Raw genomic sequence first — 23,236 nt, 5'->3', positions numbered from 1 at the left:
ATGTGACATGTGACAATTTCTTCACCTCTTATGAACTCGGACAGCAGCTCCTGAAGAGGAAGATCACCATGGTTGGTACAGTTCGAAAGAACAAGCCTGAGCTCCCACCTGCACTGCTTGCGTCAAAGGAGAGAGAGGTYTTCTCCTCAAAGTTTGCCTTCACGCCCACCACCACTCTAGTTTCCTACCTCCCAAAGAAAAACAAGAATGYAGTTCTTCTGAGCACACTGCACAAAGACGGTGACATTAGTGATCGTGAGGACAGGAAGCCAATCATCATCCTGGAATACAACCGCAACAAAGGAGGTGTGGACAACCTAGACAAGGTGATTGGAACATATAGCTGCAGAAGAATGACCGCCCGCTGGCCCCTGGTCATCTTCCACAACATCATTGATGTGTCCTCCTACAATGCCTTTGGGATTTGGAGAGACATCAACCCGACCTGGATGTCTCGTAAGCACAACAAGAGGAGGGTGAACTGCAGCTGACTGACTCCTCTGTTAAGTGGTACAAGGTACAAGGGACAAGTTAAATATATGAATATGTTGGTAATATTTTTCCTTAATTCATTAAATGCTAGTGAAATGGAGGCAAACAGTAGTCTGTAGCTATGATAACTATGCTAAATGGTTGGTAATCTCACAGTGTCTACTCACCTCTCTCGGAGAAAAACTGCCCAGATAGCACACGATGTTAAATCAACGTTGAATTACAGTCAGAATGGTTGATTTTTGGTTGAAGTCGAAAACTGATGGTGGATCAACCATCAAACAACCATCCAATTCTAGCCGTTGAAACTGTATGATTGAATCAATGTTTTGTGGTTGAAATCTAATGAATGAAATGCCAATGTCTGATCCTGATTGCTGTCATCCCAGGACCCACTGTTCTGATTTATTGTTCTGTTTCTTACAATAAACCATTTAACTGATTTCTGTTCTCCGCCTGGTGTTTCTGCATGTGGATTAGAAAACTAGAACCCATCATGATAAGAGTGACCAGCAGACTTGATGTTTCTATGGTGACAAACTGAAACATTAGGGCCTCATTTTGACTTTGCCACATCAAGAATGAACTTTATTTATTCTTTCAGAACACTAACTGGATCAGCTGAGTCGTTCGGAAAGCTACAGTCGGCAGCATGTACAGCATTGTTAAAGTCCTGAGTACCGTTTTCAGGCATAGACTCAGCAGCCTGTCAGGCAGAGCTGTATGGGGTCTAATGCAACTGCAGCTAGCCTGTTAATTTTAGGTAAAACCATGAACACAAAAGGCTGACTATGATCTTCAGTTATGAATTTGACTGTTCTCGTGTCTCAAAATCTGAACAGATCAGTTGCAGGTTACTGAGCTTTTCAGAGGATCAAAAATTGAAGAGTAAAAAACAAAACAGTATTTTCAAAAAGTTTTGGTGTTTTTCTAACATCACTATAGGAAAAATCCCGTCTGTTGTGTATAAAACACAAGTAAAAAAAATAACATTTCACAACAGATTCTGGAAATATATGTTCATATAAAGTTCATAGGGTTGCAGTATAATTTGTACTGTATGTGTCAATGTGAAGCCACTCAATCTTCTGATGACTTCTGATGTTTTTTTATGTACAGAAAACCCAGTCTACTGCATCACATACAAGAAGCAGAAAAACAGATGTGCCACTCTGAGAGCAGTTCACAGAAACGCTGAGGCAATGAGTTTACAGCTTCCTCTTTAGCACAAAAGCATGGCGGTAAACAGAAGGGCAGTGCTTTCCTTCTGTCATCTGAGGTCCAACAGGTTGAGCTTGTAGTCCCTGACCATCACGTGTTTACAGACCTGAGAAGACCAGAGGGGCCAGAGTTATGAAAGGCAGCAGGTGAGTCAAACTCCATTAAATCTACTTAGATTAAAACGAATTTGAAAATGTGCACGGATATAAATTCATCCATCCATTTTCTTCCACTTATCTAGGATCGGCTTACAAATGTTGCGGCCTAAGTAGGGAGGCTCAGACTTCTTTCTCCCCCACCACTTGGGCCAGCTCCTGTGATGAATCCCAATGCGTTCCCAGGCCAGCCAAGAAACTTAGCCTCTCCAGTGTATCTTGGAGAGACTAAGACTTCTCTAGGTTTCCTCTTGGTGGGACATGCCTGGAGCACCTGAACAAGGAGGAGTTCAGGAGGCATCCTAACAGGTGCCCGAGCCATCTCAACTGTCTTCTCTTGGCATGGAGAAGCGGTGGATCTACCATAAGGCCCTTTTTACATGACAATGATCTAATGAGAATGGAAATTTAGTTCAATTTCTATTAACCCATTTAGATGAAGACATTCATCTTTGTTTACACAGTAACGGTACACATTGAAAAGGTGTAATGCCATCACCACACCACTAGTTGGTGCTAGGTGCTTTGGAACTAAGTGCGCATGTGTTAAAAAAAAAAGTTCTACCTGAAAGCCGTTGTTATGTGGATTCGCATTTCCCCATCAGATACTGTTCCCTCAGTATCTGGGGGAACACACACTACGTATGTGTGTTTGTGTGTCTGATGAGTGGGTAGTTGCAAAAAAGTGAAGAAAGTGGGACAACTTCGCCGAAGCCAAACTGTGGTGTTGTCAGAGAAAACATTCACTATTTTTGTGTAAATGTGCAGTGCAAAGACAACAAAACTTCAGTTTTCACCAGAAATTGTTGTCATGTAAACAGGGCCTAAGTCCCTCTGGCTAACCGATAGCACCAGCAACTGCACTCAGAGATAGGGTTAGAAACTGGGGTGAGAAATCTTATTTCTAAGGGAGAGCTCAGACACCCTGCAGATAAAACTCATTTTGTTCACTTGTATCCATCTCATTCTTTCAGTCAAGACCCAAATTCATGCCTATAGATGAGGGTAGGAACATAGATTGGTTGCTAAATTGAGAGCTTTGGCAATTTGACTCTGCTCTCTCTTCACTGCAACAGGATAAGAAACTTAAACTCCTCCTCTTGGGCTATGACCTGTTCCCCAACCTGGAGAGGGCACCCTTTTCCAGCTCAAAATGATGGCCTCAGATTTGGAGACCGATCCTCGTCGTTGTTAATATTCATGTTCAAATATGGGTTGTACATTTACTTGAGTAACTTTTTGTGAAAAAAAAACTGAGTAATTTTTCTGCACTAATAAATCTATGAAAAATGAACTAACAAACTAAAGTACCCAAGTACAATCCTCAAGACCTACTATTCTGGCCAATGGTGAGACAGGTAAGAAGTATGCTGGAACAAGAATTCAACTAAAAGTTGCAGGCTAGTAGTAGCTGTGGAGGACTGCAATTGGAAACCCGTGAAACATAGGCTCCTATTACTGAGACATAGGACAAAAATATTTAGCATATGTAACAAGATAAAGATGGGAACAAGAAGAGTCTCTCACCGTGAACAGAGGAGGTTCCTTGGAGTGGGGATGGAAACCTTTTTGTCTGCATCCAGAAACTTCCAACATGCCCGCACCAGTGAGTCTGAACACACCCATACTGAGATACACAACTAGGGTAAGTGAGGAGGCTAAAAAGTCTCAGGAAAGGAAGTCCAAAGAGTTAGCATACACATACTCATTGTGTTTTGGAGCACAAACGATGGCCAGTGCCTCCGGAAGCATCAGCTGGTAGGAACAGTGAGTGTGGAGGTCCACACTGGACAGGAATGCAGTCTGGGAGGGATGGGTCTGAGTGCACAGGTCATTTATTAGTGACAGAGACTACAACACAAGTCAGAGGGCAGAGAAACAACAAAACCACAGTATCTCCAAATGTCACAAAGGTTACACAATGAAACCAACGGCTAAGAGAGGATGGAATGTCCTCTGCTTTGACTAAACAATTTTAGACCCTACTGACACAAAGCCTCTGTCCCTGAGCAGAGTGAGGACACGGACCTGGCTGTGCTCTGATTTTTGACAAGAGGGAGATGGAACACCTTAATAACTATTCCTCAGTGAGCTGGAAATATTACTACAAAGTCAGTGACTGAAATGAGTTGGGCCATAAACATTTTATGGGAGCAGGCATGTGTATCTATGTCACGACCGACTTTGAGACCAATAATTTTTTATTTGTGCCCATGACGGTGAGTTAAAAAGAGCATTGGAGTCAGAAATCCACAATGCTGTGTGTGTGTTTCAGAGAGAAAGATTCCTATCTCTGTCAGACACTCAGCCTCGTTTTTTTGCTCTTTTTGCTCAATTTATTTGAACTCTGAATCAGTGACGTGCGGTCATCATTGAAAAATAATATATAATGTTCGTCCTGTCTGTACGCCGGCAATAAAATGGCTAAGAAACATTTAATATATGGACTGATTTTCCATAATTTCTCTTATGTATATAATGTACAGTTTTTTTTGTCACTAACTGTGTGTGTGTATCATGTTTTGTGTGCAGAGGAGCGATAAGAAACGGCAGAGAACAGACTCGAGCAATGAACCTCACCGCACGTCACTGCTCTGAATCCCACTAAAAGTAATAGCTTCCTTCTCGGGATCAAGCTGAATGTTTTGATACCACTTTTGTGGGGGTGCAACAGCAGTACAAGCTGCATTAACGATAATGGGAAAAAAAATAAACTTCTTTTAAAATTCCTGAAGAAATTTAAATGGGGCCTGCAGAAGTGCACCCGTTGCTTTTTACCCAGTACTATAGCTATATATTGCACAGTTCCCAGGAGTACATCTGTACAATACAGACATGCTGACATGTTCATCACTAAGTGTAATAACTGAAGCTTTTGCCAGGACCATCACTAGAGTGGAATGGTTGACCTGGTTCACTGCAACAATAAAAGAGCAGAACATCACGCACAACGCAATTCAGTGAGACTGACGACTATAAGCTTTGCACATGTGTTTCTTACTCATGGTCCGAAAAAAAAAAAAGACGGTGGGTAATTGTTTATCTCTTGAAATTTTTCAACCTTCATACTTAGGATATAATTCACACTAAAAAATTCAGAGAAATAATAATTTTATGCAAGTAAAATATGAATAGTCACAGAAAATATTTATTCTTCCCACAATGCACTGTGAGCCCTGTCTCTGTGCTTGTTTGTGAGACTACTCACTGCCTCTGTCTGGAACCCGTTGCTATGGTAATTAATTATCTGCACCTGGGCTGGCTCTCTGTCAGACAGGATGCTGGAGACAGAGTTTCTATACTTTTGAGACACCCAACGTCTCAAGGATACTGACAAAAAACCATAAACTCTAGCAACATTTTGAAAACATTTTACGGGAGCAGGCATGTGTACTTTGAGATCAATAGGCCGATATTTGTGCCTGTGAGGGGAAGTTAAAAAGAGTTTTGGAGTCGGACCTCCACTGTGCTGTGTGTGTGTTTCAGAGAGAAAGATTACTGATTCTGTGAGACACTCGGCCTCGATTTTTTTTGTTTTTCTCCATTTATGTCGTCATTTTAACTCAGAATCCCACTAAAAGCAATAGCTCAGTTCTCGGGATCAAGCTGAATGTTTTGATACCACTGTTGTGGCGGTGCACGCAGCGGTTCGGCCCGCATTGACGGTGACGTAAGAAAAATTAAAGCTCCGCCGAGCCTCAAGCGGCCCTCACAGCCAAGCGACGCTATAGGCCGAGCCTATGCCGGGTGGCAGCCTGGTCCCAGCACTGCCACCCGCCAGGCCATACGCACCGATGAGTTCGGCATGGTTCCCTGACGACACACCAAAAATGTGGTGCAGATCGGCCGATGTAGCGAGGAGATACAGCTGATGGAATGACCTAGGGGGTGCAATCGAGTCAAATTACAATTCAATGCTGCTGGGTTCTTTAGCGGTGAACAAAGGTCATACGTATCCAGTTTAGTTCCAATCGGAAGGTGCGTGTGTGATTTAGAGACAAACGTGTGCTTATGGCGAGGGACTTCCATTTGGCCACACACCCACGGCTCAGCCAGCATTGACAGAGTTCATCATCAGGTCATTTTATGTCAGTTAGCAGAGGATTAATTCCATATGAATAACACAGTAAAAGTAAGACATACAGTAGAAAAAACATGTGACTTCCTGTCGGAAGTGGGCAGGGCTAAGGCGATGTCATCAACTGACCATGACAAGGTGATGAGTGTTGGTCAGTAGTGAGACATAGGAAGTTATGTCACTTTGATGTTAGATGGCAAATAGTCAAAGTTTGGCACTAAGCGCTTAGCTGCTCGGGCCTAATAACTAATAAGTAATGGTTATAATATTATAAATGAATGCTAAACCAGAAAAACTAAAAGGTTATAAATGTGATTTTGACATTGAACTTGAAAAGGTGTAAAATGTGTAACTWTAATTAAAGGTCACTGATGTTGTGTTGGAGGTAGATGGTAGGTGAAAGGTGAAAGGTCAGGGGGAAAGAGGAACTGATAGGAGAGCGGAGATGACCAAGGCCTTATTGCTAAACTTAAACTTTCCTAAGAAAAGGTTGGGCAAGCAACAGACGTAAGAGGACTATTGAGCAACTTGGGACATTAGAACAGACATCAGAACATAATGTCTCCAAGACGGTGATGGATATGATTGGTTTGATATCATCTGTCCAAGCAGTCAGCCAATGAGACAGGCACAGCAACAAAGCTAGCCAATGCAAACRCACCAAAAGGTGGATAAACCCTTTATAAGGTGGGTGCAAAAGAGGAATCTTTGGTTGGATCCTTCAGGCAGCTTSGAGCCAAGATSRAGATGGACAAAGAACTCTGCAGCTGAAGAAGAGCCGGGGCCACAGAGCTGAAGACTGTTCTGCACATGGGGACCAACCCGTTAGCCCCGCAACATGTGGCTTCAAATTGCACTTCTCACATCAGCTGGGTTCAGACCCCCAAAGACAAAGACCAAGGCAAAGATGAAGATAAAGACAAAGAACAAAAGCAAAGAGGAAGAACAGGTGCATTCCTTCCCTGAGACCAGCTCGTCTACATCTCAATGGACCAGAAAAATCGTGAGACAAGGTAAAAGGAGCTACAGAGCTGCAAGACAAGAAGCTGAGCCCAGGATCAAAACCTTAACTCACTAGTTTCTTGGTGACGTCTGTCATATATATACTGCCAATCAATCCCACCAATCAACACTCACATAAAACACAGATTAATAATTAAAATGCATCAAATAATAACTGAAAACTATAAATCACTGACTTTGAAGCCTTTGATACAATTGCAGAAAGACACTACTATGCCTTTGTTCCTATCTCTGGCCCACTCTCACTCCTCTCATCTCTTGCTGGACTACATGTGCTGTTGCCAGAGCAATACAAGCTGATGCAAATGAAGCGGAAGCAGAGGGAAGAACTGAGATCCTTTTAAAAGTCAGGGATGAGTGGGTGTGGGCTGTGAGAGGACACATAGTGCTTTGTATAAGAACCTGTGGTTAATAAGAACAGGACAACTAAATACTTCAGAAAGTGCCTTATTAATGTGTCGTCATACATGAATCCACCCCACTGTCAGCAGGTTCTGTTGGTCCTGGAATCCAAACAGCTCCTCCACATTCTCCATGTCGCAGAAATCCGGTCCAGCTGATTGTTTTGGGATCACCACATGAGTCAGCACAAATTCGTTATGGGTCTGAGAGAAACACACATTCAGAGAGAACCTTTTCAGGTTTTGTTTTCTTGCTTTGTCGAGGAACATTTTTCCTTTCTACCCAAAAACTCACCAACCGTCCACAGAGGACACCGCAGGTTTCTATTCCTCTGGCCGTATTGGAGTCAGCCAGCAGGAGGAACCGATACGTCAGATCTCTGGGAATCACCACCCGCCTCAGACCCTCCACCCTCTGATCTGCACAGATGAAAACAACTCACACTAAAGCCTTAGGGCTCTGTTTATGATACCATGTTTAAGATTTGCACGGCGATTCCTTAGGAACAAACACCAAAGGTTTGAGAACTCCCTCTGAGTCTGACCCAGCTTGGTTTCAGACAAATTGAATTAGCAGTGGGAGCAGAAAAACCATGTGCAGCTGTGTGTACTCACTGTGTATTCCTGCTAACGCGGCAACTGGTTGGGTCACAGTCACAGGCCTGTTTCTGTTTGGGTCCACAATCTGAGAATATACGCTGCTTTTGATCGACTGCTTAGACAAACAGCAGCCAGCTGGGACCTCAGGCACTTTGGTCTGCAACTGCAGGAAACCACATACAGCATCACTATGTACTACAGATACATAGTATAATACATTACCACACAGACCCCTACAAAGTACCACTCAGAATATTACAAAGGGTACAACACATAGTACTGCAGAGTACTACAGAGAATTGTGTATTACTAAACTAATGCAATGTATTTTCCGTTTCTAAAAAGGTACTGTGCAGTACTAGAGAACACTAAACACAGAGTACTAGACTACCACAGGATAATTATCTTAAAGTATCACTAAGTACTATACAATAAAGCATTTCTACTGAGTACTAAACAATACTAATGGGTACAGCAAAATACCAGATGGCATTTCATAGTACTAAACAAAAGAAAAACATTACTACACATATTACAATACAGCTACAATATAATAGAGAGTACTAAATATATATTGCAGAGAATAATACATTGTTTAAAAAAAAAACTATACAGTACTGAAGACTAAAGAGTACAAGACAGTGTTTCAGAGTGCCAGACTTCACTATGGTGTATAATAGGGAAATCTAAGTAGTGATGCAGCACCTTCAGCGCTGCCTCCTCTCCTCTCTTATTAGCCAGCTCCTGACGCCTCAGCTGATCTTCAAAGTAGCGAAACTGTTCTGACTCTATCTGCATCCGTCGCAGTGCTGCTACTCGCTGCTTCTCCTCCTCCAGCAGCAAGAGGCGCTGCCTGTCCTCGTCCAACAACGACAGCTGCTGCAGGTGCTGACCACACCCATCCACCACCATGGCCTGGCCCTGAAGAAACAATTGGATCAGACTGGTGTGCTGTGAATGCAGGCAGTAGAAGTCTCCTCCTTACTGATAAATAGTTTTATGTTTACAGACACAGGAGATCCATTATTGACCCAATAAACGAATAGATGCAACTCTATCTGATCACCATCACTGATCAACAGATCACATTTTCTCTCCATGTAGAGGGCATTACCCACAATCATACCCAGTGACATGCGGTCAGGGGAGGCCTGTCATCGTGGAAAAATAATATACAATAATAAGATCATTTATATTGCTATTTTCACCCTGTGGTTTGCACTTTAAAGTATTTATTTTTCATTTAACTTAACCAATTTTTATTATTTTTTCTTCAAAATTGCTGAATTTTCACTATTTCCCATTCAAATGCTCAGAAGTGCAGCTGGTGAGGCAGCAGCGAGCTGAGCCTCATCTGGGATTGATCAACCTCTCGCTAACTGCGCTGGCTGCCATTCGACAAGAACATATTCCTCTCTGTATGCCACCAATAAAATTGTTAAAACATTTAACATATGAACTGATTTTACAAAATTTTGCTTATTTATATAATGTACTGTGTTTTTTTGTCCCCGTGTGTGTAATGTGTTTCGTGTTCTGAAGAGTGATCAGAAACTTAAGAGAACAAATTGGAGGTGAGGCAGGCAGTTTTCTTCCCTCATGGCATGTCACTAATCATTGACTCAATAAATCCTAATCTATAATCAATAGAGAGATGTGAAAAACTGACAGATGTCTGAGGACAACTATGGTCAAACTAGTTACCTTATCTGATTAATAATATGAACACTTAAATTAAAGGGGAAGTATTATGTAAAAGCTTTACATAATGTATTATGTTATTCCCTATGTTATTACATCTTTCACAACAGACCTCAAAAAGGAAGGGATACAAAGGTTGTTTTCAAAAGTCAGCAATAACTCAGGAAATTTAAATCCCGCCTCTCTCTTTTCACTTGTCATTTGTAGTTTGTTCTGCCTGAACTTGTGACAGTTACCTGGATTTTTTTCATGCATGTTTGAGAAATCCTTTAATGTCCCATAGCAGACATTCAGCTGTGCAAAAAGCTTGGTGGAACCAAGATTACAAGACAGAGCATCCCTCCCCGACATCTCCCCAGACTCCTTCAGACTAGCCAGCACCAATTAGCAAACACCTGGTGAAACTGGATCTGCTGAGCTCATTATATGAGCTACCTTTTAGTAAAACACTGGTAAAAATGTTGCTAAGGGGATAATAGAGGAGCATTGTTGTAATTACTTCCTGATTGTGAAATTTCATAAATGGGCCTCCATTAAAGCGATGGAGGCCCAATTTCAAAGTGTTAAATTACAAAGTCATACTGGATATATAAGATTGTTATAACAACTGAAGTTTACAGTCAATTATGCTTTAAAATGGCAATATATGCCTGGAAAACACATAATACCTCCCCTTTAAAGCTTGATGCAATCTGATTGGACCACACACACACACACGCACACACACACACACACACACCTGCGCTCTGAGGTACTCTGAGTGCTCTTTGCTGTATTTCTCATGAAGACGTTTTTTCAGTGCCTCCTTCTGAGGAAAAGCGACTTCTTGGAGTTTCTGCAGATACAGAGTCAACATAAGCCAGAACTACAAAAGAACCCTGGAACAGTGTGTGGGTTGGAATGGAATTGTGGTGTAGTGATGGATCAGTCATAAACGTTTCGGCTCAAAATGTGCTTTTCTGCTAGTCTGCCCCAGCCAGATTCATTTTCCATTAGCAAATCCAGTAAATCTGTCCGATTGTTCTCAGATTTTGGTAGAACTTAGTGATGGACTGGTCACAAACATTTCAGCTCTGAGAGCAGGCTATCGCTGAGAGCTGTTTTTCATTATAGGGCCGGGGCTTAAAAGAAAGCAGCACAGTTACTGTTGAAGGTTACCGGGAGTTAGGCGATGTCACCAATTGAGTATGTGAATGTGATCAGTGCTGGTCTGTAATGACAGATAAGATGACTGATACAGCTGTGACCTATGTGGAAGTTATTCCACCTTGATGAATTCATGGTGACTGGGAGGGGTTTGGGGAGGGGAAGAGAGAGATCTCTGATTACTCGATTAATAGTAAAAATAATCTATAGCGTACTAAATCACTAAAAATATTATTTTACAACAGCCCTACACATAGGGTGAAAACAAATTTTATGATTCTTGGTGAAAACATGGCTTGGGGCTGATATTTTAAAGATTTCTAGGGGGCGCTGTGGAGGAATTAGGCCAAGTCCACCAAATACTGGACTGCAGTCTAGGATCGATCATGGCAGTTTGGTGCAGCGTGGCTGAAATATGTGGAATTTAGAGGCAAATGTATGGCAACGGCGTGATCTCTAAATTTGCCACGGCACCATGGCCACACCTTCTAACAAAAACTATTTGTGTTGTCTGTCTTCTGACACAAGACCATCTTGATTAGCTCAAGGGGGTCAGAGATGGAGCTTTCCAAGAAAAAAAAGTAAGTTCCTATTCTGAGGGGGCGGGGCTATATGTCAGAATATGATGACATAGGGTCATCAGGCATCCAACCAGGATCACTCATGCAGCATCATCCATTTTTTGTTGCTGTTTTTTCTTCATTCATAAGTTACTTGCTGTTGGTAAAGTAACCATGAATTCAATCAATGAAGAATAAAAAGAACAGTGTCGTAAAAACACTCATAAAAGAAAGTAGGCACTACCCACCTTTGTGGCTCCGTTCCCTCTGAAAAGATAAAACTCTGAGGATTTCAGGGCTTAAGATCAAAAAGGTACACCAAATCTGATTGTAACAAACTTTCTATTCACATGAATTTATATGCTAGTGTGCTCTTATGCATTGATACATAAGTTCAAAAACATCTTTTTGAACTAGGCCTGACCTAAGCTACATCATAGTAGCTTAGGTCCTCCAAAGGAGGACCAAGAGGAAAGTTGCAAAGCTGTGCATTCCGGCCAACAGAAGGTGAATCATTTATAATAAGCGTATCAAGCAGATGAACACATCTGCTAATTCTTTCTTTGCAGTGAAAAAAAAAATACTGAGTGGTTCTGATGTTCTCAAAACCCAAATATTTAATTTTGTCTTATAAAAATTAATTGCTGGCCCATACATAATAATGAAGACTCAGATCAGCTGATTTTTAAAATTTTTTTAAATGTGCAACCTTTTGGACATAGGTAACACTCTCAGAATACCAATAGCTATGTCTGATTTTTTTTTTTTAATACAAAAAAAAACAACTGAAGTTTACAGTCAATAGCTATGTCTGATTTTTTTTTTTTAATACAAAGGAAAAGTAAAATTCACATCGCCAGCTAATCTTATGTAGTTCCTGTGCTTCACACTGTTGGTGCAAAACTCCAGCCCCGTCAGAAAGCTGATTCTCCTCCAGCTTTCTCTCGTTTTTACTGCTGACCAGCCGGACTGTTAGAGATGAAATCGCGATCATTGCACTTCAAAACCTACTGCACGCGTTTCTAGCACTGCTTGTGAATAAAGTCATACCTGCTCCTCTGTACTGAACAGCTCTCTGATAGCAGTCGGCATGTCTGCAGTCCACAGCTAAACTATAATATTTGGAGTTGTCAGTGACGTAAATCACAAGCCAATCAATGAATGTCAATCAAATAGTGTTGGTGCTATACACTTCTGATTAGTTCTGCTATTACCCCTGGAGTAGGTACTAAAATCTGAGAACAGCCGGGCTGCTGCGCCACATTTGCAAATGGAAACTGAATCTGGCCGAGGCAGACTGAGACCAACCGGTCAGAGGTGGTCTAGTGGAAAAGCGCTTAATGAGGAGCCAGCTCCTGTCGTTCACATCAAAGAGCTGTCTCTTAGAGCTGAAATGTTCATGACCGATTGTGATGGACCGAGCAGTTAAGGAACAGCCAGGCATCGGTTTTAAGTCAAAAATAATTGTTTTTTATTTAACCCAAACAAAACTTGGGTAAATAACATAAAAGACCATAAATGTCTGTTACTTTAACCATAAAAGAGGTCAAAGTAACAGACATCAACTCATAATAACTCAAACAAACAGACCTCACTAACAGACAAAAAGGGGAAACTTAAATACTGGCTGATCAGGCCACATACAACACACCAAGGGGAAAATATACAAAAACCTAACTGAAACTAACATAGAAAAATCCCATCCCCCCCCCTCTGGATGATGAGTAGCGGTATGAACCAATTTGCATTCTCAGCTGGCTTGCTCCACCCCTTCTCCACCTCTCTGCTCTCCTAAAGGATTGGAGCAGCCTGCACTAAGGAAACTCAAAATAAACAAAGGTTAAATCAAGCAAAACACAACAATGTAGACTAAAATGTGCACACTTATTCTAGAATACAATGTGATGTGTTGCCTTCTAAACAAAACCAGTTATTCTGTAAATTAAATCCTAGATTTAAAGAAACCCAAATATAAGTGAGGTGAACCTATTTGTAGTGAGAGTGAATGTGAACCTGTTGCGTGTGGTGAAAGTGAATGTTACCACATTTGTGTGGCTGTAACTGCAGCCATCACCTCGATCCATCACTACTGGGTTGGAGACAGAGAAACATCTAAAACCAGCAGGACTTGACTGGACACCCCTGTGTTAGGCGTTTTCATTGATTGGCAAGAGAAAATGGAAACAGAAAATTGGATCTGGAGTCAGTGTTTGGAAGTGAACAGTAGGAAATCAACTAACATTGAAAGGAGTTTTGTATTTTTATTGTAGCCAAGGATTTTCAAATCAGTCCCTACTGGGACAAAAACCAGATGAAATCATGTCCAATTCTGTTGTTCAATTTTCAATCATTGTTGATGGAACACAGGATGTTTCTGGCACTGAACAAGAAAGTGTCTGTCTGCGCTACGTGGACCATGACCTTGAACCACATGAAGAGTTTGTTGGGCTTTATGAAATATCTGACACAACAGGCCATGTAGCCACGGTAGCAGATGTGTTGTTGAGACTTAATCCACCCATGTCTGGCTTTCTTGGTCAGACTTATGATTGTGCTTCAAACATGGCACAGAGCAGATCTAGGTCAGCTACAACTGCCAGTGGCTTGCTTAAGCATTTCAGTAAAGTAAGACTGTATTGGGCCTCACACTTGCCTCTGCTGTTGTTGGAGAGCTTGAATCCCTAAATATTAAACTTCAAAAAAAAAAAAAAAAAAACTCAGACTGTGTCCGGTATGCAGGTTGCAGTTGACTGTGTGCGGTCATCTCTTCAGGAAAAGAGAAATGATCAGAGCTACACTACATTGTATGAAAAAGCAACAGCATTGGTTGACTCTCTTTATTCCATTGAAAAAACTGATTCAAGACGCTTTTCTGGGAAAGCAGTGGATTGGGCAGAGTTCTTTAAAGTGTTGGACACTTTGGAGGTTCAGTTTGTTAAGTGTTTCGAACAGGACAACAAAGACTCTGCTAAAGTTAGGGTGTCATCAATGTCCCCAGTCAGGAATGCATGCGCATTATGAAAAACAACTTGATGACACCCTATCAGTATCCTGAGCTTCACACAACTTCCCTTGCTGTTCAGTTGCCCCTTTTTCGCAACAAACACCCCTGTAGCACAGTTGGAGAGGTGGTAAAGGGTTTTCATGGGGTTGTCAGCAGAAGTGAGGGGGTTATCTGATCAAGTTGAGGTCCTCCTCAGACTTGTATTGGTGGCGTCAGTGTCTTCATGTGAATCTGATGGGAGCTTTAGTGCACTACAGAGGTTAAAGACCTGGCTACGAGCTAACATGACCCAAGGCAGACTCAACAATGGAGTTGTTTGTAATGTCCATAAAGAGACATAGGACAAGCTGGACATTAAAATGATCTGCCAAGAATTTGTTGGGCCCAGTGAAAGATGAAGAAATATCTTTGACTCTTTTGTTTGAGCCTATTAGTTAAATGGCAGCACTTTTCTCAAATGTAGGGCAGAAAAAGTCTTGTTCCAATCTAGGGTTTGTGCTCCAGTTAATTGTTATGTTGCACAATACAGCACATGTTAATGTACATAATTTATTTTTCTCTTTTGCATACATGTTGTAATTTAAAATTCTCATCACTTGTATCACACACAGCAATCTATGAACACAAGCCAAACTGAAATTTAAACAATATTTTAAGGGGACCTATTTTGCAAAATTCTCATTTTGCGACTTGTCATTATTTGCCATCTATTGTGCTGTAGATTGAACACATTAAAACCTTTTCATAAGAGTAATGAGTGACACTATTGCACATGTGTCAAACTCAAGGCCTGCGGGCCACATGTGGCCCGCCATGTTATTTTATGTGCCCCCACCTAGAGTTTTATAGGCCCATGATTGACTTAAAATAGGTTTTCAGCACGAATTGACTACAAACTGCATCTCCCATAATGCATTCCTATTGTTACCAGCCAACATTACGGCTTCTCGCCACTAGAGAGCAGCAGAGTCACCTCAAGCTGCTTATTGATTTTACCAGCGAATAAAACTGAGTCATCGACAAGCGAACATCGAAATGTCCAAGAAAAGACAAATCGATTTACAAGCAAGACTGTGAATGAAGATGTGTGTGAATTGGTGGTATGCCAATTCACACACATGTGGCCCGCGGGCCTTGAGTTTGACACATGTGGTTTAGATCTAATTGAATAATTACTTGCTGTGAATAAGTGTGCCTGCAGGGTTGACCCATTGGTACCATCTTTATTATATTCTATTTCTATGGACATAGAAATAGAAGGTCGCGCTAGACTTTTTTTGTTATCCTTTATCTTGACCGACGACATAAAAAAAATCGGTCATGTACTATTTYTATCCGTGAAATTACAATCATATTAACATCTGCTATTTAGCTGTTTAGCTAATATTCACCATGAATCCAGATCCCATCACAAATTAAGCAGATAAATGCATCTACATTTTTCTCCGTAGTGACAAAAACCACTGACTGTGGCCCCAATAACTTATATTAAATTAAATCTATCCATCCATTTTCTTTACACCCTTGTTCCTTATTCGGGTCTGGAGGGTTGCTGGCGCCCATCTCCAACTAACGTTCCAGTCTGTCGCAGGGCAACACAAAGACACACCCACTACCCGGAGAAAACCCACGTATGAACAGGAAGAACACGCAGAAGGGCCGGGGCCGGGAATCGAACCCAGAACCTTCTTGCTGCAAGGCAACAGCTCTACCAACTGCGCAGCCCATAATAAATTTAATTACATTACTCACTTAAATTACTAGCCCTTCACTCGCTGGGGTCCGAACGGACTTCCTCCTGGCTCCCATCTGCAGAAAAATCTGCGCTAATTCATCAGTCAGTTGGATCTGTCTGATCCAAACAGATCAACTGAACTCTGAGTGTTTTACCCTTTGCGCGGTCCGGTGTGCGCTGTTACCAGGACTTTTTTCCTTTTTTTGCGTGTTTTTGCTTCCCAGAGCGGACAGATGTTACGTCTGCAGCTCCTCCAGAACGCCGCTCTCCCGGGTAACGTGCACCACGAAGACTCCATTTGTTAAATCCGCTGGATGAGTTACTTCCAGCGGTTTTTAATTCTAGTCGCGTCCGCAGTGGTTGAGCAGCGGACTGCGCATGTTACCCAGATAGCACATGATGTTAAATCAACGTTGAAAAATAGTTAGAATCGTTGATTTTTGGTTGAAGTCGACAAATGATGGTGGATCAACCAACTGCGCCAAACAACCATCCAATCAAACCGTTGAAACTGTCATTGAATCAATGTTGTTTTATCGTCGAAATCTAATGACTGAAATGCTGAGGTCTGATCAACATCTGATCGATGTTGAATCAATGTCAGCTGTTTTGCCACACACCTTCCCCTCCCCTCCCCCTCATTCGAGCTCTGGGTCAGAGCATTTTATTACTGAGCAGGGTTATCACGTTAACACTGTAGAGGATAGTGAGTGGTGATTCCTTTCTGTACACTTTTTTTTACTTGAAATAAAAATTCTTACTGACTGTTTGTGTGTGATATATTGACACGAAAACATCTACAACTTACTACAAGCAGTGAAGCGGTCCACCCCTACCATTTATGAATGGGATGGCCCAAACACGCTGTTGGCTTGTTTGCAAAAAATTTTAATTCAATGTTGAATTATGATCACAAAGGTTGAAATTATGGTTAAGCTCAACAACAGAAGCTGGATCAACCATCAAACAACCATTCAATTCTAGCCAATTAACTAACGTTGAAAATGTGTCATTGAATCAATGTTGATTTATTGTCGATATCCATTGAAATGCCAACATCAAATCCAGTGTTTTTCAGCACTGGTCCTCCAAGCCCTGCAAGTTTTAGGCATTTCCCTAATTCAGCACAGGATTTCAATTGACGTCTGATTAACAGGGTTTTGCTGAACTGAAAACACGCAGGTCAGTTTGCCTTGAGGACAAGGTTTGGGGAAGAACTTGTGGTCTAAATGTTCAATCAATGTAAGGTCCTTGGGCTCGTCCTTGGGCTCCGGGTGAAACAATTTTAATTTTAGGTGAGAGTTTTAAATTTTCATATTTTATTTTGTTAAAGATTTTTTTTTTGACTGTAGTGGCCTTTATTTGATAGTTAATTGACAAGAAAGGGGGAGGTCATGCAGCAAGGGCTGGGCATTGAACCTGTGATGGCTGTGTCAGGGACTGGGGCCTCCATGTGTGGGTTGTGCTTAACCAACCCCTGCGCCACCACAGCACACCCCATTTTAGTTGAGGGTTAATCACGTTTTAACTTAAGCACTGTGTGTTGACAACATTGAGTTGTGATTCTGTTCTGTACCCAGATTGCACATGATGCCAATTCAACATTGAATTAACATCTTTTTCCAACAAGCCAACAGCGAAGCAGCTGTGTTTGGGACATCTCACTCATGTAAATAGCAGGGGTGGACCGCTTCACTCCTTGTAGTAAGTTGTAGATGTTTTTGTGTCAATATATCACACACAAACAGTCAGTAGGAATTTTTATGAACAAGTAAGAAAATGTACAGAAATGAATCATCACCCAGTATCCTTTATAGTGGTTAATTTAAAATGTGATAACCCCCACTCACTAATAAAATGCTCTGACCCAGAGCTCTGATGAGGAGAGGAGAGGAAGGTGTGTGGCAAAACAGCTGACATTGATTCAATGTCAGCTGTTTTGTCGAGGACTGACTTTGGGCACCCCTGCCCTACTCCCTCCCAAAACTCCCCACCCACCTGCTCCTCCCAGCCTTCTCCTCTTTACAGCCTCTCATCCCTTCTTCCCTCCCCCCATCCTTGAGCTCTGGGTCAGAACATTTTATTACTAAGTGGGGGTTAATCATGTTTCAAATTAGGCACTACATGTTGAGAACATTGGGTTGTGATTCCTTTATGTACATTTTCTTACTTGTCTGTAAATATTATTATTGACTGTGCATAATGAGTTCACACAAAAACATCTACAAGACTCTACTAGGAGTTGTACAGTCTGACTCCCCCTTTTTACACTAGTGGTTTGTCCCAATCAAACAGCCACTTTGCTGCTGGCTTGTTTGCAACCGGCTTCTGAATTGAATTTTCCTCTCAGCAGTTTTATGGTAAGTTTTTCAATATTACTTTGATCTTAAATGTGTTTATTGAAAAATAAGGGCATTGTTTTGTGCCTCTACTAATCCTGGTTATTTTGGGGCAAAACAGATATTTTTAATRATTRAGGTCATGTCTCATTTTGTATTATTTTCATCCTRCCCACYRCTSCAGGCCTAAGTATGAAATCCTGTGAGATTTTGTGAGATTTGAGTTTTTAAAAAAGGGCGGGGCCTATTGTTTGGTCTGGGAGAGCATGTGGTGGACAAGAAAGTGTAAAGCTGGCTGCTCCAGGTGGGCTTTAAATTKTTGTGATRRTAATCAMTTGTTTTTAACTTTTTATTATGATGTGCTTAGGGATGTGCTTAGATGTGTCTCTGTTCCAGAACAACTGAGTTATATATTTGCATGACCGTCTGCAGCCATCAAGAAGAGCAGAAGGTTGTTAATCATCCACAGATTCCATTCAGGTGAGGCAGAAAGGAAACACTTAAAACATGTAAGGCAGGTGAAACACTGAACTAAACCTGCTAATGACTGAATCAGTATGTTGATTCTTGGGTTGGTAACTTGTAAAACTGAACTGGTCTATTATTACTTKTGTGGGTTCTTTATCAGCATATGGACATCTTTGAATGAATTTAATCAACTATAATAATATTTGTAGTTAATTGAAGATTAAACCAGCTATTTGATGKAAGTTTATTCTGTATAAATTACAAATTATTTTTCCAACTACAGTATAAATCAGCTTTTGTTCTATTTATCTGTCTCTGGTGTGTTAAATAAACCCTGATCCTCCCTGAGTTTTATCTTTAGGTTTTCAGATAAGCAGCCTTTATTTTAAATATTGATTCTCTCATTTTAACATGAGTGCAGAATCATAAATCCTACACTAGACAGTAGCTTCATATGTAAATGTAGTTGTATACGTAAACATTAAGATAAATATTATTGAAAGATTAAGATAAAAATTAACAACAATGAGGGTACATGGGGAACTATATGGTTAGTATTTGTTCTCAGACCTGTAACCAGTACACTGTTTAATCTTTCAATGTCTTTCAGAACTTTTCAAATGTTAATCATMTTTCTAACCGGCACCTTCCTCACTTTTATTTTTGTTTCTCAGTCGTTGCTCTGCAGTTTGACCCAAAGCTGACTCTTGAGGACTGCAGTAAAACTGTCAAGTGGCTTCATTACACACCAGGACGAGAGAAAGACATCGCAAGGAATCAAAGTGACGCCAACCAGAGTCTAACTGGGGTTACCACAACTTGTACTGTTTCCCTAGTCCATACAGTACAAAGCTTAACCTCATGGATTCTGTTCTTTTGTGGACAACACTGTTCTAACAGTCAAAAAGTAGTCAAATATGTTTAAAGATCTGTCTCTCTTCAAACCTATGTTGTCATTTTTAAACTTTTGTACATGATCTGCCAATAATAGTGTTTAAAACCAGTGAAGAATCTTTTAGTGGGATGTTATGATGCAGACCTATCAGACCTAAAAATGTACATAAATCCTTAGCTTTCATTCAATATGAAATCAATCCAAATCTGCATGTAGATCCACATTCAGATGATGGTTGAATCAACGTGGATTCCTAACTGATTCAATGTAAAATCAAAAGAAATATGCATGCAGATCCACAGTCATATGAGTGTTGTATCAACACTGATTCAATGTAGAATATACACAAATATGCATGCAGATCCACATTCAAATGATGGTTGAATCAACATTGATTCATAACTAATTCAATGTAGAATCAACAGAAATATGCATGCAGATCCACAGTCAAATGAGTGTTTAATCAACATTGATTCAATGTAAAATCAACAGAAATATGCATGCAGAACCAGATTCAGATGAAGGTTGAATCAATGTTGATTCCTAACTGATTCAATGCAATATCAACCCAAATATGCATGTAAATTGACATACAGATGATGGTTGAATCAACATTGATATAATGTCAGTTATGGTTGAAACCCTAACGTTGATTCAACATACAAGTCACCGACCACTTTCAATGTTTCAATGTCAGCGTTCAACGTTGATTCAATGTTTCTGGCTGACATTGATTCAATGTTTCAATCATTCTGTGCTATCTGGGTACAGTCTAATTAACTTCTGCATCATCATTTATTTCCTCAAGGTAAACTGCCGGCTCCTCAAATGGATTAACACAACGTTGCATTCTCTTTAGTTTTCTGTAATGGAGACTTGAATTTAACGCGCCATTTCAACCAAAGGTGTTGAATGCGCTTCCGAACCAGACGCTCCAAAGCATCCGGTCCATAACTCTTCAACACGCTGTCAGCTCCCGGTCAGAAAGACGCATTTAGTTCAGAGTCCATGAGATGATATTCAGAAAGGATTTTTTTTTATTAATTGATTTCAGTTGCCTCTGAGATTAAATCTTTGCGTAAAGTCTATAATGTCTGCCCATGTGAACCAGTCAAGGGTGTTAATTAGAACCTGTCAAATGACCGACGGGCTTTAAATTTTCTGGTCGTTTTAAAAAATAACCGGTCAAATACGGAAAATATTCAGTTAACGCGACCTCTGTGTCGGGGTGAAGAGGGATCAGCTTTGTGTTCAAGGACAGGCAAACATCACCTAATTGTTTATGTGAAATATATGTTTGTTGTGTAATGACAAAAAAAGTTTTGTGAATGAAGTTGAGAGTTAACATCAAAACTTGTTTTTATTATTTGTTTGCTTACCTTTAAACACTGACTTAAATATTGTAATTTTTAAACTGAGCAGTAATTTTACATCCATGCAAACTCAAATGTAATATTTAAAACTTCAATACATAAAATCAATTATTTAACAATATGAGGTGTTTAATTTATTTTTAACATTGTATTTTCATACATTTATGTTAGGAGTGCCCAAGTCTAGTTTTCTCCTGCCACTGACTGGTTGTTTCTAGCACTGCGAGAAAGCAGAGGAAATAGATTTTTCACAGATTACCTCTCATACCATACTGTCACAACATAATGACAGTTTTAACAAATATGTGGAAAAATATTTATATAAAAGTGACATACTGCAGCTTTAATTTCACTCAGGAGAGGACGGGTCAAGGGCCATGGGTTAGAGCTGCTGCTGACTGACTCACATGTTAAGTGTGGTAAAAGGTACAAGGGACAAGTTTAATATATGAATATGTTGGTAATTTCTTTCCTTAATTCATTAAATGCTAGTGAAATGGAGGCAAACAGTAGTCTGTAGCTAAGCTAACTATGCTAAATGGTTGATAATCTCACACAGTCTACTCACCTGTCTTGGAGAAAAACTGGGTTATAAATTAACACTCTTGCCTTTTTCTCCCTTTCCCTCTTCTTTTTTTTTTTGAAAACCTGATTTTATAGCTTTTCTTAGCAGCATAGTAACTGCCACAATCGTTTTTGTTTCCTACTGTCTGCTGCTAACAGCATCACTCTGAAGTAAGCACCAATAAACCATTTAACGCAGATGGGTGGGGGTTCAGGGCAAATATGGATATGTGTTTTTTTGATCTGGGAAGTGGGAACATAAAATTTTTACTGCTAAAAACAATCTTCGAAAATACAATATGATTAATTTTGTAATTGACAGGGGCCCAATTTTTTTATTTTTTATTTCTATTAACAAAAAATAATTAAATTGTGAAGGCCTCCCAGTTGGTCAGGGCCATAGACATACGTATATGTCTGTGGTCAAGACCCCTAGAATAGACTCTTTTCACATGACATCAGACAACATCAGTTTTGACTCGATATAGTATATCTATAGTATTCTGGTGTGTGGAGTTAAAGCTGTTTCTGGAGTCTAAAGCAGCTTCCACAAATACGATTTGAAGATATATCACTATTTGCAAACAATTTTTCTTCAACATAATCTAAACTGGACTAATTCTTCGCTGATTGATACCAGTTTGACTACGAAGGTACGTGTTTTGGTTTTTCTAGTTGTTAGTTGATATGCTAGGATAGCAATAGTAATTTGTTAGCTGGCTAACATTATGTGGCCTGTTTTGAAAATACAACGTATTTAGGCTGTAATCTTAAAAAGATTTTTATCGTATAGACTGGGGTTGCTACCCGTCACATAAAATGCATGCATATTAACCCCTCCTCACTTACTCTAGTTTCACCACCTGCTCAGTAGCGACATTACCTGTAGCTACAAGTCCAAAACTTGACAGTTATGCCAAACACCCGCTACTCCACCACGTACTGAGAAGTCAAACTCTTGCTAAGAGAGAGACATGAGTAGGAAGACGCTGTCTTAGACAGACAGAGCGATAGATAGACACGTTTCATTGGAGAAATGTGATGAGCTATATATATATATATCTATATATATATAGATATATATATATATGTATATATATATAGATATATATATACATATAAGCTCATTAACTTCACATTTCTCCAATGAATATTTATCAAAGGTTATGATTAGAAGGATGAGTTTCTTTTACTTTGTTTTCCTGCGGTTGTCAGCGGTGGAGAAAGTACTCAAAAAATGTACTTAAGTAAAAGTACAAATACACAGACAAAAATGTACTTAAGTAAAAGTCAAAGTACCACATTAACATTTTACTTAAGTAAAAGTAAAAAAGTACTGGCTTTTAAAAATACTTAAGTATTAAAAGTAAAAGTACTTGCTGAATGCATTGCCTAATTGCTAATATCATTAAGTGAACCGATCGTATTTAATTTTAATACATCAGTAATGTGCCATTTTAATGAACAATGCCACAGATAAA

At 40.2% G+C, this 23,236-nt stretch overlaps 1 protein-coding gene across 5 annotated transcripts in view; it reads right to left on the bottom strand.

Annotated features, from left to right (window-relative positions):
- Window positions 1–23,236, bottom strand: part of stambpl1 (STAM binding protein-like 1) — a 56,789-nt gene that overhangs the window by 2,740 nt on the left and 30,813 nt on the right. For 3 of the 5 annotated variants that reach the window (XM_008438091.2, XM_017310856.1, XM_008438092.2), the window contains exons 5-12: window positions 10,411–10,506; window positions 8,676–8,891; window positions 7,986–8,133; window positions 7,666–7,790; window positions 7,437–7,574; window positions 3,574–3,686; window positions 3,396–3,495; window positions 7–1,819 (exon numbers count right to left, since the gene is read on the bottom strand). In XM_008438091.2, the coding sequence (XP_008436313.1) occupies window positions 1,763–1,819; window positions 3,396–3,495; window positions 3,574–3,686; window positions 7,437–7,574; window positions 7,666–7,790; window positions 7,986–8,133; window positions 8,676–8,891; window positions 10,411–10,506 (993 nt within the window). In that variant the 3' untranslated portion in view covers window positions 7–1,762. Of the gene's footprint in view, window positions 1–6; window positions 1,820–3,395; window positions 3,496–3,573; window positions 3,687–7,436; window positions 7,575–7,665; window positions 7,791–7,985; window positions 8,134–8,675; window positions 8,892–10,410; window positions 10,507–23,236 lie in introns of those variants that run through there. The other 2 variants (XM_008438094.2, XM_008438095.2) reach the window with 2 other exon arrangements.

This window comes from Poecilia reticulata, linkage group LG19 (assembly GCF_000633615.1).
Source record: "Poecilia reticulata strain Guanapo linkage group LG19, Guppy_female_1.0+MT, whole genome shotgun sequence".
In the NCBI taxonomy this organism is placed as follows: domain Eukaryota; kingdom Metazoa; phylum Chordata; class Actinopteri; order Cyprinodontiformes; family Poeciliidae; genus Poecilia; species Poecilia reticulata.
The sequence above is the reverse complement of the archived record's forward strand: the minus strand, read 5'-3'. Positions and strand labels throughout refer to the sequence as shown.